This window comes from Rutidosis leptorrhynchoides, chromosome 1, assembly GCF_046630445.1.
Source record: "Rutidosis leptorrhynchoides isolate AG116_Rl617_1_P2 chromosome 1, CSIRO_AGI_Rlap_v1, whole genome shotgun sequence".
NCBI classification, from domain to species: Eukaryota; Viridiplantae; Streptophyta; class Magnoliopsida; order Asterales; family Asteraceae; genus Rutidosis; species Rutidosis leptorrhynchoides.
Window position 1 is genome coordinate 27,325,469 of NC_092333.1, and position 16,495 is coordinate 27,341,963.

At 33.3% G+C, this 16,495-nt stretch overlaps 1 protein-coding gene across 1 annotated transcript; it reads right to left on the reverse strand.

Moving 5' to 3' along the window:
• Window positions 1-7,524: 7,524 nt before the first annotated feature.
• LOC139858044 (thaumatin-like protein 1b) lies at window positions 7,525-10,029 on the reverse strand. The gene is made up of 3 exons (XM_071846898.1): window positions 9,850-10,029; window positions 9,025-9,715; window positions 7,525-8,155 (listed from the first exon to the last, which is right to left on the reverse strand). Exons 1-3 carry the CDS (start codon window positions 9,911-9,913, stop codon window positions 7,987-7,989), a joined length of 924 nt encoding a protein of 307 aa, XP_071702999.1. The 5' UTR covers window positions 9,914-10,029; the 3' UTR covers window positions 7,525-7,986.
• Between the last annotated feature and the right edge of the window lie 6,466 nt (window positions 10,030-16,495).

A 16,495-nucleotide genomic window follows, 5' to 3' on the forward strand; every position in this document is an offset into this window, starting at 1 on the left:
CAAATGCCGGTTTGGTTATTCGTGCGGGTCCACAGCTGAAGCCCTAATTTCTTGTAACGGTGAAGTATGAAAATACCCAAATCGGCAAATAAAGCCGGTTTGGTGTTCAAACACCCAAACCGGCAAATGAATAACCGGTTTTCCCATGTTTATAATTTTTTTTTTAAAAAACTATTTCTGTAAAACCTATAAATATATTACCATTTTCAAAAAAGATTCATAAAAATATCACAAATGTAGTCAGACAAAAAATTAACGACAGTTTCACTACAACAAATTAGTTAATTATCCACACATAAGTTTACACACTTTTAAAAAGTGTTTACCTTTTTGTTAAATTCCTCACAATTGTAAATGTATGTAAATGTATTACATTTATAAGTATAGAATATAGTGATAGTTTCATACATAAAAGTGTAGGGAAAAAATTCATACTAATTTGTGTGTATAAATTATAAGTATAATCATAAATATAACCACACTTAAGAATATTAAGTTAATTTTGTCATACTAGATTTGTTCACGCTCCCTCTTATGTGAAGAAATAAGGTGTAACAAATTTACTCACATATTTAAATGTGATTAAATTTGTGTTTGTACAAACCTATAAGTGTGAACTTACTTTTCCTACAAGTTTATGCGTGAAAATTAAATAATATTAAACATTTATAGAGGTAGTCAACTTAAACGTATTTATAAGTGTGAGGAATTTGATAATAGTTCACACATTTCTAGAAGTGTGTAAAAATATGCGTGAGCAATAGCTAAATTTGTTGTAGTGTTTACATGAATTTATCAATTAATATATACATTGCTTATTGGAATACTTGAACACCTAACCTCTTGATTGAAGGGTCATCTAACACACTACTAGACAATAAGTCATTGTGCGTCTTGGTGACATTTTTAATTTTTACATTTTTTTCCCTTTTTTACTTTTATAACAAAATTGTGAGCCTGATCAATGATCTAATAGCTTAATTGGTACTTGTTGTCTTAAAAGTTGTAATATTGGATGATATTGTTAATTGGTTGTTGATTCGATACTCAATTCGTTACAACCATAATTTGCTCGAACCGGTTTAATATAAATAGTGTTAACTGCAACAATAAAATTTCATCAAATTATTGGGCTTTCATAGTTTGCTCTCACCAATGTATATATTGGGCTCAGATCTTACCTACATTTTCAATCATATAGTATAGTTTTTACATTTTATATACGGAGTTTTTTTTTCTTTTTTTTTCGAACGGCCATTTTATATAAGAAGTAGTTAAACTTACATCATCATCTTCATTTGGGTACATCTTTTTTCTCTTCACATAAATTGTAGGATTTTTTTCAACCAATTATATCGTTAACATGCTGATTCTTATACAATTTTGTAACTGTCACTTTAAAATTAATATGTAAATTGCAGATACAAACATTTTAAGTACGTTATCAACAATCTCTAATATAGCAGGTTATGCAAACTGTGATATTATTGAGAGGATATAAGAGATAATTATGACAACAATATATTTATTAATTATCCTCAATACGACCCTCACGATAGACGATCGAGACGTGACACCAAGCTTGACCCTGAGTGAATCAAAGAGTTGTTGATTCAATGGTTTAGTAAGAGGATCATAAAGTTGATCTTCAATAGACACGTGTGTTACTCGTAGAGTTCCCAATTGTACATGTTCACGGATGACATGATGCGCAATGGTTGTTAGGAATTTAGCGAACCTTAACAAGAACCTGATAACCCTAGTTTTCACCCACCGTGCAACAAACAGATAACTCACGAGAACACTCAAAGATAATGAACATATAAGTGAAAGAAACGTAAAGAGCAAAGGAATTTAACGTGGTTATGTCCAATCGTTTAATCTAAACGATTGGTCTCGTCCATGGCCAAACAAAGGGAGTTTTATTGATAGTTTTCGTAGGTGTTAGATCTGATACAATGAGATTTGAGTACAATTTATAGGGGAAAATGAAATTGTTTTTGAATCACAAAAAACTTGCTGAATACGACACGATTTCGTGACTGTGAAACCCTCTTCCCGACCGTGAATCCTAAAACTCCAAAACCGTAAAACTAAAATGTAAGATTATGGCTCGATTGCTTCTGATTCCTGATTTTACCATCTTCACGATTGCGACTTCTAGCTCGCGACTGTGAGCTTACTAGCTCCAGCTTGTCTTCATTTTTTTTTAACATCTTCAACCCTAACAATGGCAAGGTGTTTCATACAATCATACGAGAATGAAACACAGGATTCAAACTCAATAATGTAGCGCCAAAATTATGACAGTAGATAACATGTCGAGTAGTAGACGTGACACCCATCTCACGAAGTATGTTAGGATTCAAGAACCCAACAATTTAACATATGAGATTATGCGGAAGCTTTACTTACTAAGCTCAAAGTGTAAGGGTGATGGTATGAGCTATAAATACCATCATCCACCTTAAAATGCAAAATACTTGGCCACTCTAGCTCACAATTGCACACACTTAAAGTGTGTTTTCCCCCAAATTCTCTCAAACAGTTTGTGAGACTTGTGCTTAGCTTAAAACTATCAATTCGAATCATTAACGGATTGAGAGTTTAAGAAAGCCATAGATTACTCAATCTTGATTAATTCACTCGCTACGACATTGTACAAATTACGATTCATGATTAATGTATTCATGATTAATGTATTGATTGTTATTGATTTCCATATCTTAGTTTGTTATAATTCATCTTCATCATCATCAAGTCACATTCATATCATCAAACTTCACCCTACCAATCGAATCATACATTTTAACAAGAAGTGAAGCTGAATTTTATGTTTATCAAAGTAGATTACTTGGCCATAAAATTTCAGAGGTAGTAGCAACTAGGAGTGTGCACCATTTGGTTTCAAACCGAATATCGATTGGTAGGGTGAATAACCAAAATAAACCGAATAACTAAAAACCGAACCGATGAACACTCCTAGTACCAACTACAGCTTTGTACTCAGTTTCGGAGGAAAATTGTGAAATAAAACGTTTTTTCTTGGAGCTCCAGCAAACAAGATTGCCACCATGAAACACAATATAGCCCATGGTGGAAGTATAATTTTCTCGATCTCCACCCCAGTCTGCATCAGAAAACGCATGAAGCGTAAGTGGACAGTCTCGATAGAAAGTGATCCCATGATCAAGAATCTCTGCTAGTTAGTGTAATAGCCTTTATTAGTGCTAGCCAATGATCAATCTGTGGTGCCTGCATAAGCTGAGAAAGCCTGTTAACTGCGAACGCAACATTTGGACAGGTGAGATCAAGATATTGTAAGCTGCCAAGAAGTGCACGATACTCCGTTGGATTCGAGATAAGATGAGTAAATGAGCTAGTAAGCATACAATGACCTCGGCACAAAGAAAATAAGCGAGGTTGCCGAGATCTGTTACTAATTATTAAGGATATTAGCAAATCTATTTACTAATTATCCTTAATTAATATTATTAATCAGTGTTGTAAAAAACGGAAAAAACGGAAAAAACGGGGGTGTAGACGGGGGTGTAGACGGATTTTGGAGTGCCCCGTCCCGTTTATACATAAAACGTTTGAAAAAACGGAAATCGGCCAAAAAACGGTCAAAAGACGGTCAAACACGGTCCGAGACGGGAAAAAACGGGTTTTTCTGATTTTTTTCAAGTTTTTTTTTTTTTTTTTTTTTTTTTTTTTTTTTTTTTTAATATTAAACGTTGTGCTATTACTTAGGGTTTCTTTTTTTTATGTTTGAAATGTTGAAGTATTTAAACATGTGTGAAATGCTTATGTTTGGAATAATGTAATGTACAATATATATATATATATATATATATATATAATATATAACATTTTTATTTGAAAGTCAACGTTAGTCAACATCCGTCTAGACCTCCGTCTCGACCCAGTCTCGACCGTCTCGACCCTTTTAGGACCCGACCGTCTCGACCCCGTCTCGCGTCTTTTGCAACCTTGTTATTAATAGATATACTAAATGTTGTAAGTCAATATAGCGTATGCTTACAAAAAGTAGAAGTTTTCTCTCTCAACGGGTTCCCCGATGTAAAACCCAACCACTGTCTTTTTTCACTTTAATTTGAATTTCACTCCAACCCACCATAGCTAACCACCACACACCACCACCTTGCCGCCTGTATTTCTTCTTCTCCATTTTAATTCTTCTTTCAATTCTTCAATATTTTTACCCCAGCAACCACCATTTCCATTTTCAGCCACAAGGTGAACTTTTCTCCTCTCTGCCTGCCGTCCCCATATTCATCCGGCAATTTCAACCACTCCGGTCTGCACCATCTTTTCCGGCCAGTCTCCTGGCTGATGATGGTATGACCCATATGTCGAAGCCTAATGGCTTTTCGTCTTCAGCGTCGTGTGATCCTCGAGTTACTTCGTTTTTGATTTTTAATTTCCCGGAATCATGGACTCGGGTTGATTGTCGGAAAGTCTACGAGAAGTATGGTGCTCTTATAGATGTATATTTCGCTCGGAAGAGATTGTCGAGTGGACAACGATTTGGTTATGTTCGTTTTCAAGGTATTACCGAGATCGATTCTTTTTCCAAGGTCTTGAATTCCATCCAAATAAATGGAAGATGGATCCGTGCCTATAAGGCTTTGGAGAAGAACAGTGAAGGGGTAGAATTTCAACATTACAGATTTCGTGAAAAGAAAAATGACGACCTTCCCCCCTGCAGAAATCAAGAACCCATCCCGAACATTGATGGATTAGAAGATTTTCCTCCGGCTCCTTGGAACCGGGGCCAATCTAACCCAGTTAAATGGGGGAACACAAACACTACTGCCTCATCTGCAAATCTCGACTCCAAGTCGTTTAAATGGCCTGCAACTAATCGTATTGAAATTAAGATTGGAGGTAAAAACTTCGAGTTTAACCTACCTGAGTCGGTGAGAAATCACAACCTCGTTTTTAGTTTCAACAATGATCGTGTTTCATGGACGTTGATCAATGTCAATGATTCTCCGGTAATGGCTAATTGTGGGAACGTCTCGAAGGAACCCCACGGCATCCCTAGCGTGGGAGATTCGAATTCGTCGGGTACGGGGGAAAAGGTTGATTTTCAATCGATGACGGACCAAAACTCTAATGTGACGGCGACGTGTGTAGGAAATAATTTTAAATCAAGCGAAGATGTATCAATTGGGCAAGTTGAAGATGGTGTTGGGTCACCAGAAATCGTGGCTGACCTTGAAGAAGGGGAATTCATTCCTTCTCCGTCAGACGGTTTTTCGGATTCTGTCTCCTCACCGGATCTAGTGTCCAACGTTTTTCCGGTGACAGGTGATGATCGGGTTTCGAGGAAAGAGAAAGAGAAAGATATCGAGATTAGCAATAGTGTTGCAGGTATCAAGAACTCGCGTGAAGTTGGGTGTACCAAGGAACCAGTGGATAATTCGGTTGCCCCAATGCAGTTTCAAAATCAAATTGGTGTTGGGCCTGAACATGAGCTTAATGGGCCAATTCAGTTTAATGAGTCTAAGGTGGGATGTAATTCAAACGGACTAGTCCCTCCTCCAGCAGTGAATGGAAACGTTTCGGGTGAGAAGATTTATGTCGACTCAAACGAGGTTATCGCCTGTCAATCATCCACTGCTGTAGCTCGTTTTCGTGGCAAGAGGAAAAAAGTCCATCCCCTAATTAAAAGTCATTTCATTAAACATGTGTGGAAAATGAGTAACATGAAGCGTTGTCAACGTCGGGAAAACTTTCGATGGCAAGATCGATTTTTCATAGATAATGTGATGAAAAATTCGATAGAGGACGAGGATGATGATGATTGCTGCTCTTGTTGTTCTTCATGTGCGTCCTCGGAGTCGGATACTTAGTTGCCCGACCTGTCGTGGTGTGCGTCATTTTTTGTCCTCGCGTTTTTGTGTTTTATTATTTATGTCAGTCCGTTTTGTTGTGAGTTTTTAGTTGGGTGTAGTCGTGGATGTAGTTTCGTGCTTTTTGCTTCTAGCCCCTTGCTAGTTCATTTCGTGTAATTTTTCATAATTAATAAAATTAACTTGCCTTTCAAAAAAAAAAAAAAAAAAAAAAAAAAAAAAAAAAAAAAAAAAAAATAGCGTATGCTTGGTCAAATTTTTTCTTTATTTTTTTCCCCTTAATGTGTGTCCTTTTTTATTAGTTAAACTGTGAAAATTTTGAATGGTTTAAATTCATATACTAAAATATTAAATGATTAGTCAAAAAAATTTTCTTTGTTTTTCTTTTTTATTTTTTCTCTTAATATGTGTCCTCTTTATTTATTATTTAAATTGTGAAAATTTTGAATGGTTTAACTGTTTTTTTATTTTGTTAAACGTAGAACGAATATTTTAACGAGAAACATATAGGTTTGTACAACGATAATCATTTCACCGGGTAGCAACCTCTTTTGGCCAAGCGAAGCGGGCCGAACCCAATTTCTAGTTTAAGACTATTAGAAATTTCATAATATCATTTTCTTGAAATATAACACAAAAATCAGTTAACGACTCTCACAGTGTTAGGCTGGTGCTTTATATCCTTAAACAATTTACACATTAAAACTTAATTGACGTACTTTAGATCATGAAGATGCAAACCCATATGAATGCCGGTTTGTTTGTCTTTTTTTTAAAAAGTAAATTATATTAATCACGAAAAATTAGAGTACATGAAGATGGAGCGACTCCACCACAGATATAATGAAGTATAATGTACCCTAGTTAAGACACGAGGGAGAGGATGCTGAGATTTCTTTTCTGATTAATTTCGTGCTTTTATAATTTTTTGACCCAGTATGTTATAAAAATCAGACAAATCACGTATAATTATATTTTCATTTTTCCATAACACATGATAAATTGGATGTTATAATATATTAATTAAAAATACAAATAAAGAGCTTTAAGCTACTTGGACAAACATAAATGTGCAAGTGTCACAACTACTTCCACTAATCCACTTGTAACTAACACTCGAACCATTTGGTAAACACATGATTTGAGTAGACAAAGAAGAAAGCAACATAAGACAAGACAAAAAGCACAACCAAACACGGTCATTTTGCTAACAACCCATGGTGCTATTACATGATAATTAAAATTATACAATTACTTTAATTCCTATGAATAATAATCAGCTATATTACTTAATTTTTCCTGAAAACTTATTAATTATAATTTATAATAATTACCAAAACGACAACATCACCATATTTTAATCGACACGTTTTGATGTTTGGCAAAAAAAAAAAAAAAAAAAAAGTCCATACCTTTTTTCAACTGATCATGCTTCAACTCGACCTATTCTATTCATATCCAAATAATATTAAAAATATACTCCAACTTAAATTAAAATAAATTAATATATTAGCTGTGCTTTGCACCCGAATACCAGAAGCTTGGTCGACAACGCTTGTGGCTGCCCAACACTCATCATCTCTTTTCTCAATAATTAACTCATTAGAATTGTCTTTTGCATAATATTAAATAAATATAATAAAATATCAATTAAAAACTGGATCAAAGAATCCTACATTATTTTCCACTAAATAGAGTGGTTTACATGTAGCATCAAATGATACACATAATAACTCCACAAAAAATTTCAATCTAATCTTCTTATAGCTAATTGATATCTTTTAAAATTAAAAAAATAATAGTAGTAATAATAAAAAACTATCAACTAAATCCCTAAAGTGGTACGGTACAAATCAATAATGCAATCTCTTGTTTTCGGATCGAATCCGAAAAGGAAAGCGGATCCGTAAGCATAAATTGAGAGGGTTTTTGGTGGGGAGTAGCTTTTTAACATGACTCAAATCCACGTCACATCTGGGCCCAATTGGGTCAAGAGGACAAACCAAGGGAATATGAATGTGATAAAAGGGGACCCACCAACTAGACCCGATATATGGAAGATCCCTTTATATGGTACCCGTTAACAACCCGAAAATGTCCGGCCTCATAAAAACAGAACTGCAGTAACAATCACGACCATGTAAACGTTCGTTATCCACCTAGTAGATTCGCTTGTTTCCATTGCATCCGCACCCTCGTACACCATTCCGTCACCAAACTCCGGTGTCGAGTTTGGTGTCGATGGAGTTTGTTGCCCCTCAGTAGATTTCTTGCTACAAACACGAAAATTAAATGGCAAAGTATAAAATATTTATAACATTATCACCTTACATTATTAGAACCAGCTGTCATTTTAGAAGAATTTAATTAATTAAAAATAAACACAGATCTTTATTACATCATCTCATATTAAAATTCATCAAAAATATTTTCACATTTTTATTTTTTATGTTAAAAAAGTTGAAATAAAAAATAAGATCAGAAAAATCATTTAAAAAGTCCAATTCATTTTTTATGACATGTAACATGTGATATGAGAGCCATGCCACTATTAAATAACTCATAAAACTGTCAATAATTAAACCACAACGAAATAAAACTTGCCAACAATGTTACACTGCATAATATTATGAATTGTTAAACAACGTATATAAAATTAAGTGTACCAATCATGTAAAGAAAGTTACTCTAGTTTTTTAATGGTAGTAAAGAACGTTATTTAAAAGGAGAAAAAGACAAAGTTATTTGATTGGTCAAAATCTATGTCATGTCATTTTGTAAATTTATGTTTGTAAAATTTATGTAAGTTTGATATTTCTCAAAATTTGCACGTGGTAATACTTTACGAAGTTACAGTCAGATGAAACGGTAAAATGAGCCGTTAGTCGGCGAAAATATCTAACACCCACAAAAGACAAATTACCATTAACAAATCGTGATGCTTAAAAATATCTGCTTTGACTTTATAGAGTCAAAAAATTGTGAGTAACCTAATTAGTTGGCTGGTGAGGGTATAAAAGTCATTTCAATGCCCGATTCAGTGACCGTTTGATGACCAATAACGTACTAAATGCCAGGTTTTTTCACATGACAAAACGTGTCGTTATCACAAGAAACATAAAGGCTAGGATCGTAAAATTACCTCGTTGTCGACGATGGGCAAAACGTTATCGAATAATCAGCACCGTTACAAGTGAAAGTACTCGTTTTATCATCATAAGCGTAACTATAGGCGCGTGGACAAGCGGTTTTAAACAACTGCGAGTAAGAGGAAGGTTTACATGTGTCGGGTGTACCATACGCGCCACTACAACAATACTCTGAATCACCAAACGCTTCACACGCGCTTTTACACGCTACAACTTTATCAGTGTTCATCACCTGCAACGCGCTAGGACACGCGCCGTTCAAATCCACCATACATCCGGTATAAGTACAATTACGCCCCGTACCACCAGTGGGGGCCACCAACAACGGAAGATTATATCCGTCAACTAAACTAACATCAAAAAAGTCCATCCCGCTGTCTCCGTCAAGAGTAAATTCTGCTAAGGTGGCCGGCGGGTTGGCGCCGGCGCCGGAACACTCTAGTTTACCGGATCCGCAATCGCCGGTGGCACAAGTGAATTTACCGGTGGAATCTTCGGAACAGTGTGTACGGCCCCAGAAACGGCCACCCCAAGATGACGGGGCGTTTAGGGTTTTAGATTCGCCCTTTTGTAATGCGAAACCTGTTGGTTGAAGAGGTGTGATTCCTGCGTTTGATAAAATTCCGGGCCAAATTGTTTGATCGCATTTGTTTAGGAATGTAAATGTTGCAGATGAAATTACACCTGTAAATATAAATATCATATTATAATATTATCATATAAATAAAAAAAGGAACCCAAATTAATAAACCAAATTATATATTTAAACGTCACAGAAAAGGAGATTAACAGATAATTAATAATGAAATTATTGATACCTTGAAGGAAGAATTGCGAAAGTGTGAGTAGTAAGAGATAAACTGAGAAAGAAAACTTAGACATTTTTTTTTTTAAGAAAGAAAATTAATTAGAGAATTATTATGGGAAAGAAGAGTTTTGCTAGTGGGAAGGCGGTCGGGGAATATATATAGGATGATGGTCACAGGCGGCGTTAGGAAATGGTGGCTTTTACTATTACTATGTACTCCATATTTTTTTATGATTAAAATTAAAATAGATTAGTGAGATATTTTGGAGTACTTTTTTGTATTGAATTTGATGCCTCTTTGGTATCTCAAAGTAACATAAAACATTTGTAGATATTTTCTAATAAAATTATCCTAGTGTACAACTTTGACTTGAGGTATTCTACAGTGAAAAATTTATTTATTGAATTTTAATGTATAAATTAATTAATGAAATGACTCGTGGAACTACGGGTTTGTTTAAACGAAACAGTTTAACGATATCTTTTATGTATTAGGTGAACGTAAATGCTAAAGTCATATAGTTTAATGACCCGTGGAACCACATAGTCCGACTAAGAAACTCGTCAGCTGAACATTGCATCAAACACCTAAAATACATAGTAAACAATCAACATTCAATCATAAGAGATAATATCGGTTGTTATTTTATTTAAAAGTGTAAATTAAAATATAAATTTAGAATTGGTTTTCTTCTACCTAACATTTATACCTTCTCGTACTCAATTCAAAATAACTAATTAAAATAATTCAAAATTATTTAATTTTAATAATTAAAATAATTATAAATAAGATTTAATAATAATAATTAATAATTAATTAATAAGATTTAATTTTAATTAAAAATTAAAATTAATTAGATTAATGACATAACCCACCATGTCTAGATTTTTTTCTTTTATTTTTTGAATTTTTTTTAACAAAGGAATTAGCCTAATAATAACATCATCATTACAGGATTTTAATAGAAACTATAGATTTGTATGTATATTTGTATTATATACAAGTCCTATATCGTGATAAAATAGTTGTACTGTTCAAAAAAGTCTAACAAGCAAACCCGTATATTTAGACCATTTCCAACGGTACGCCCTCGAGGTGTGCCTTCACCTTTGCCCTCGAGGACACTGGACACCGTTGGCATTCCCTTGCCCTCGGCTTGTCCTAAACCGCCCTCACATGATGCGCCCTGATCAATTTCCTCACCAAGCATATTGAAGGACGGAAATTTTTCTTTCCTCATTTATTTTCTGCATTATCTATTTATACTGATAGCTAACATACTTGTACCGTAGTTATCATGAAGGGCCGTCCTAGAAATTTTGATACCCGAGAGAGAATTAAAAGATGCCCCTATTAATACGTATCAATGAACGTCAAGAAACTAATTCTCATCTTCTGGGTTTTCTTCCTCCTTTTTTTTTTTTTTTTGAATCAGGTGTTCTCTGCTTCTTTTTCCTTCTCTTTTTGTTCTTTCTTAACCCTAATCTTAGATCCGTTCAATATGTCCGACACCATTTTTATTGGAAGGTTAAATGGGATTTCTCACAACTTACTTAAGGATACTTTCGGTATATTTGGTCCGATTAAAGAGATTAAGTCTTGGTCATTCCGGCGATTTGCTTTCATCTCTTTTGAAGAAATCGGTGATGCTACTGCTGCAATTAATGAGATGAATGGCTCAACTGTGATGACCCGGGAATTTTCGACCAAATTTAAACTTAATTCTTATATGATTCCAACACGATAAGCAAAGTCTGTAATGTTGAGTCTCAAAAACTTTGAACTGTTTTGTATATTCAATTGACCTTCGACCATTCTCGACGATTCACGAACAACTATATATAAATAGATACATATACATTAATTTAAAAATATTATTTGAAATAATATATGAGTTAATTGTTGGAAATAAATATGTAAAATAATATACGATATAATGAAAACTATTATTACAAATATATATATATATATATATATATATATATATATATATATATATATATATATATATATATATATATATATATATATATATATATATATACATATATATATATACATATATATATGTATATGTATATGTATATGTATATAAATATGTATATAAATACTACTTGTAAATATATAAAATAATATTAAATCTATTTATTTAAAAATATATAATATATTTATGTGATAAAACTTGTTATTTAAAACTGATTGTATTTAGAGAAAGAGAGTAAATGGAAAATGATTGATTTCGAGCTTAATTAGTAAAAGTCGGTAACACTCGGTTGATGTTTTGTTAGTTTTAATATAGATATTATACATGATCATGAATGATTAATATAAAAGTTGGACTGTAAATCGATTACGAAGATGTTAGATTTATTAAAAATATTTTTACCTTTTTAAGTTTAAATATTAGTACTCCGTACATATAAATTGGAACAGAAAATAAATAATTATCGAATCTTTTTGACCAGGTTTCAAACAGGTAATGAGTGAAATAATTAAATATATTTAATCTAAAAATTTGGGATTTTTAGGAACACTTTTATACGTTAATTGTTTAGCAATGGACACGGTATAACCATCCGGGATAAACTGTCGGTAGATGAATCCAATTCACCCGGCTGCTAACTGTTTAATAATGGAATTAATGGAAAAGTACTGTGTTGCTTTTCTTTAGTTTACTTTCACTACTAACTAATATACATATGAGATATACATATATATATATATATACATATATATATATATATATATATATATATATATATATATATATATATATATATATATATATATATATATATCTCACTCTTCAGGTAATCACCAATTATCTTCATCACCCCACACCATAATAACCGCAAAACCTCACCACCACAACCTACGGCCTATCACCACCGGCCACAATCCACTTCAACCCTTGGAACACTTATCACCACCCATCACCGAGTACCACCATCACTATCTCTAACACCACCACCTTGATCATCTCCACTCCATCACCACCACAATATCACGTCTCTCTCTCTACTCCCTCTCTCTCTTTTTGTGTTATTTCTCAAAACCACCACCTTCTACCATCGACCAACATCACCACCAAGCTAGAACTACCTACTCAGCCATCGGCCATCTCTATATCACCACCGTACCACCATCGAAAGCCAACACAACAACCTTAAGGATATACACTGTCGCTGTTGTTTTTTTTTCCACTTCTGTTCGATAACAAACACCACCATCACTACTAACCGTTAGTTTCTGTCTTCTTTGTGAACGCATCACCATAACAATCACCACTATTCAACCGTCACCACCACAACTGCAAACTACTACTGTAGCTATATCTCTATTCCTGTTTCTTCCCTTCCTTCCTTCTGTTACAACTGTTATCACCGCCACATCACAGTACACTCTCTCCTGTTTCTGTTTCAGTTCATCTCGAAACAAAAACACAAAAACCAGGTGATGAACAGTGATGGGAAAATAAAGAAGAAAACAATTAATAGTCTCCTGCTACTGCTCCTGCTAGTCGTTACTTTAAACCACCACCGTAAAACCCTATTACGCGATTACTGTTTTCTGTTTTAGTTCGAACACGAAGAAGGAATACAGTGACGAAGATGAGATGTTGATGATTATGTTAATGGTACATGATGATGGTGATGATAAATGAAGACGATTATGATTGACGATGTTATGATTTTATGAAACTAATAAAGAAAATTTCCTGTTTCTATCGAGCCCCACTGCAAATCAAACCGTCGCTGAAACTGTAGGGTTCCTGTCAATACGCAGCTCCTGTAGCCTAAATCACGATCCAGTTATTATGACCACATGTTGGGCTTATTCTATTTTATAGATTGGGCTTGTAAGAAAATTTTGGGCCACGAGTTACAAAACCATCGCTCCTATCTTCTGATTTTTACTCGACGGTTTCTGTTTCATGGTGATTCAATGATGATAAAATTAACATAAAGATGATGATGAATTAAGATAATGATGATGAGAGCATAATAATAATAATATGATTATGCTTATGGATCGATTGAAAAAAAAATTTTAGAGAAAGAAAATGGGAAACAGATTTATTATAGGGTTGATATATCTGAGCTGAGGTTTGAAGCAGAAATGTTAGGACAGTGAAATGGTTAAGCGTGTTGTTAAGTTAACGAGAGGTCGCGTGTTCGAGTCTTGGCAAGGGCATTTATTTATTTTTGGACCATTTCTAGTGAGGTAGCAATTTTTATTTATTTATTGTTATTACTATTTTTATTAATATAAATCTTTATTACTATGTTGCTAATATTATTACTGTAAATATAAATTTTATGTATACATATTATTATGTAGTTTTACTAATATTATGTTAATTATTATTATTAACTATGTGATTATTATTATTAAGGTAACATAGGATATTATCATTATTATTGTTAGTATTATCACTTAAAATATTTTTGTATTATCATGACTAACTTAATTATTATTAGTACTATTATTATCATTGTAGTTATTAAGATAGGTATTAGTATTATTATTATTATTTAAAAAAAATCATTATTTTTATAATTATTATTAATAGTAGTATATTATCATTATAAGTAAAAACAACTTTTATTACTATTATTGATATTATGTTACCAAATAAACATTTTGTATATAAATATATTTTTTAGTAATATTACATATAAGTATTTATTATTAACACGTTATATATAAATATTCATATATAACAAATTAAGTATTTTAATATAATACTAACCAAATATATATTAATATAACTATATAGATATTAATCATTTTGAATATATACACAAATTTAAATATATAATATATAAATTAAGATATGATAAATAAATTTGTTCGATTACGATTATGTGTATTAATAAATATACAAATTATATAGGTTCGTGAATCCGAGGCCAACCTTGCATTGTTCAATATAGTCATATGTATTTTTACTACAAAATACATTAGGTGAGTTTCATTATTCCCTTTTTATATACATTTTTGGGCTGAGAATACATGCAAATGCTTTAGTAACTGTTTTACAATAATTATATGCGTGAGTTTCATTACTCCTTTTTTACTCATTACATTTTTGGACTGAGAATACATGCAATGTTTTAATAACTATTTTACAATATTCATATGCGTTAGTTTCATTTGCCTTTTTACCCTTTATATTTTTGGGCTGAGAATACATGCGCAATTTTTATAAATGTTTTACGAAATAGACACAAGTAATCGAAACTACATTATATGGTTGAATTATCGAAATCGAATATGCCCCTTTTTATTAAGTCTGGTAATCTAAGAATTAGGGAACAAACACTCTAATTGACGCGAACTCTAAAGATAGATCTATCGGGCCCAACAAGCCCCATCCAAAGTACCGGATGCTTTAGTACTTCGAAATTTATATCATGTCCGAAGGAGGATCCCGGAATGATGGGGATATTCTTATATGCAAATTGTGAATGTCGGTTACCAGGTATACAATCCATATGAATGATATTTTTGTCTCTATGCATGGGACGTATGTTTATGAGAAATAGAAATATGAAATCTTGTGGTCTATTAAAATTATGAAATGATTATTTACGATAACCTAATGAACTCACCAACCTTTTGGTTGACACTTTAAAGCATGTTTATTCTCAGGTATGAAAGAAATCTTCCGCTGTGCATTTGCTCACTTTAAATATATTACTTGGAGTCATTCATGACATATTTCAAAAGACGTTGCATTCGAGTCATCGGGTTCATCAAGATTATTATTAAGATAATTATAATTAGATATATTATGAAATGGTATGCATGTCTGTCAACTTTAGATGTAATGAAAGATTGTCTTTTCAAAACGAATACAATGTTTGTAAAATGTATCATATAGAGGTCAAGTACCTCGCGATGTAATCAACTGTTGTGAATCGTTTATAATCGATATGGACTTCGTCCGGATGGATTAGGACGGGTCTTCACAGTTGGTATCAGAGCGATGGTCTTAGCGAACCAGGTCTTGCATTAGTGTGTCTTGCTGATAGTTGTTAGAATGCATTAGTGAGTCTGGACTTCGACCGTGTCTGCATGTCAAAAGTTTTGCTTATCAATTCGTGTCGGAAATCATCTACTTATCATCTTTAGGAAAATTACCTGCTTATCATTCTTAGTCTAGACACATCTTACTGCAATGATTGCATGAATAGTGTATAGACAAAATTCATATCCTAGCGTATCTGTTAATTCATATCTTATCGTATCTGTTACTGTAGACCTTGCCTGATATCTCCCGTAAATTTCTCCTTAATTTAAGGGATCCTGGTACTATATATATCTATGCAATTTATGCATTGAGAATACCATCCAACTATCAATTGCTGTCACTAAACTCTTCATACCAAAAACCTTTCCTGAGATCGCGTAAGGTGGCCTCTACGAATCGACCAAGTTCCTCTGACTCCGAAGACAGCGTGACTGGAGCACACCAACCAATCAACTACCGTGATTACTGGAGAAAATGAGGGTGGGTTCGCGACATACTTACCCTATGGAGAAGGGAAGAAGGTACTCCATATCATGAATCGAATCTACCACCTAACCTTGGAGTACTTGACCCGCTCACCGGTGAACCCGTTCGCAACACCGTTTATACCCTATTTGC

Excerpts from the sequence above, each read along its gene's own strand:
- LOC139858044 (XM_071846898.1), bottom strand. The coding sequence starts at position 9,913 with ATGTCTAAGTTTTCTTTCTCAGTTTATCTCTTACTACTCACACTTTCG. Across the intron at positions 9,716-9,849 it reads TTCGCAATTCTTCCTTCAAG|GTGTAATTTCATCTGCAACA; the intron begins GTATCAATAATT and ends TTATATTTACAG. Across the intron at positions 8,156-9,024 it reads TGCCCATCGTCGACAACGAG|CAAGAAATCTACTGAGGGGC; the intron begins GTAATTTTACGA and ends TCGTGTTTGTAG.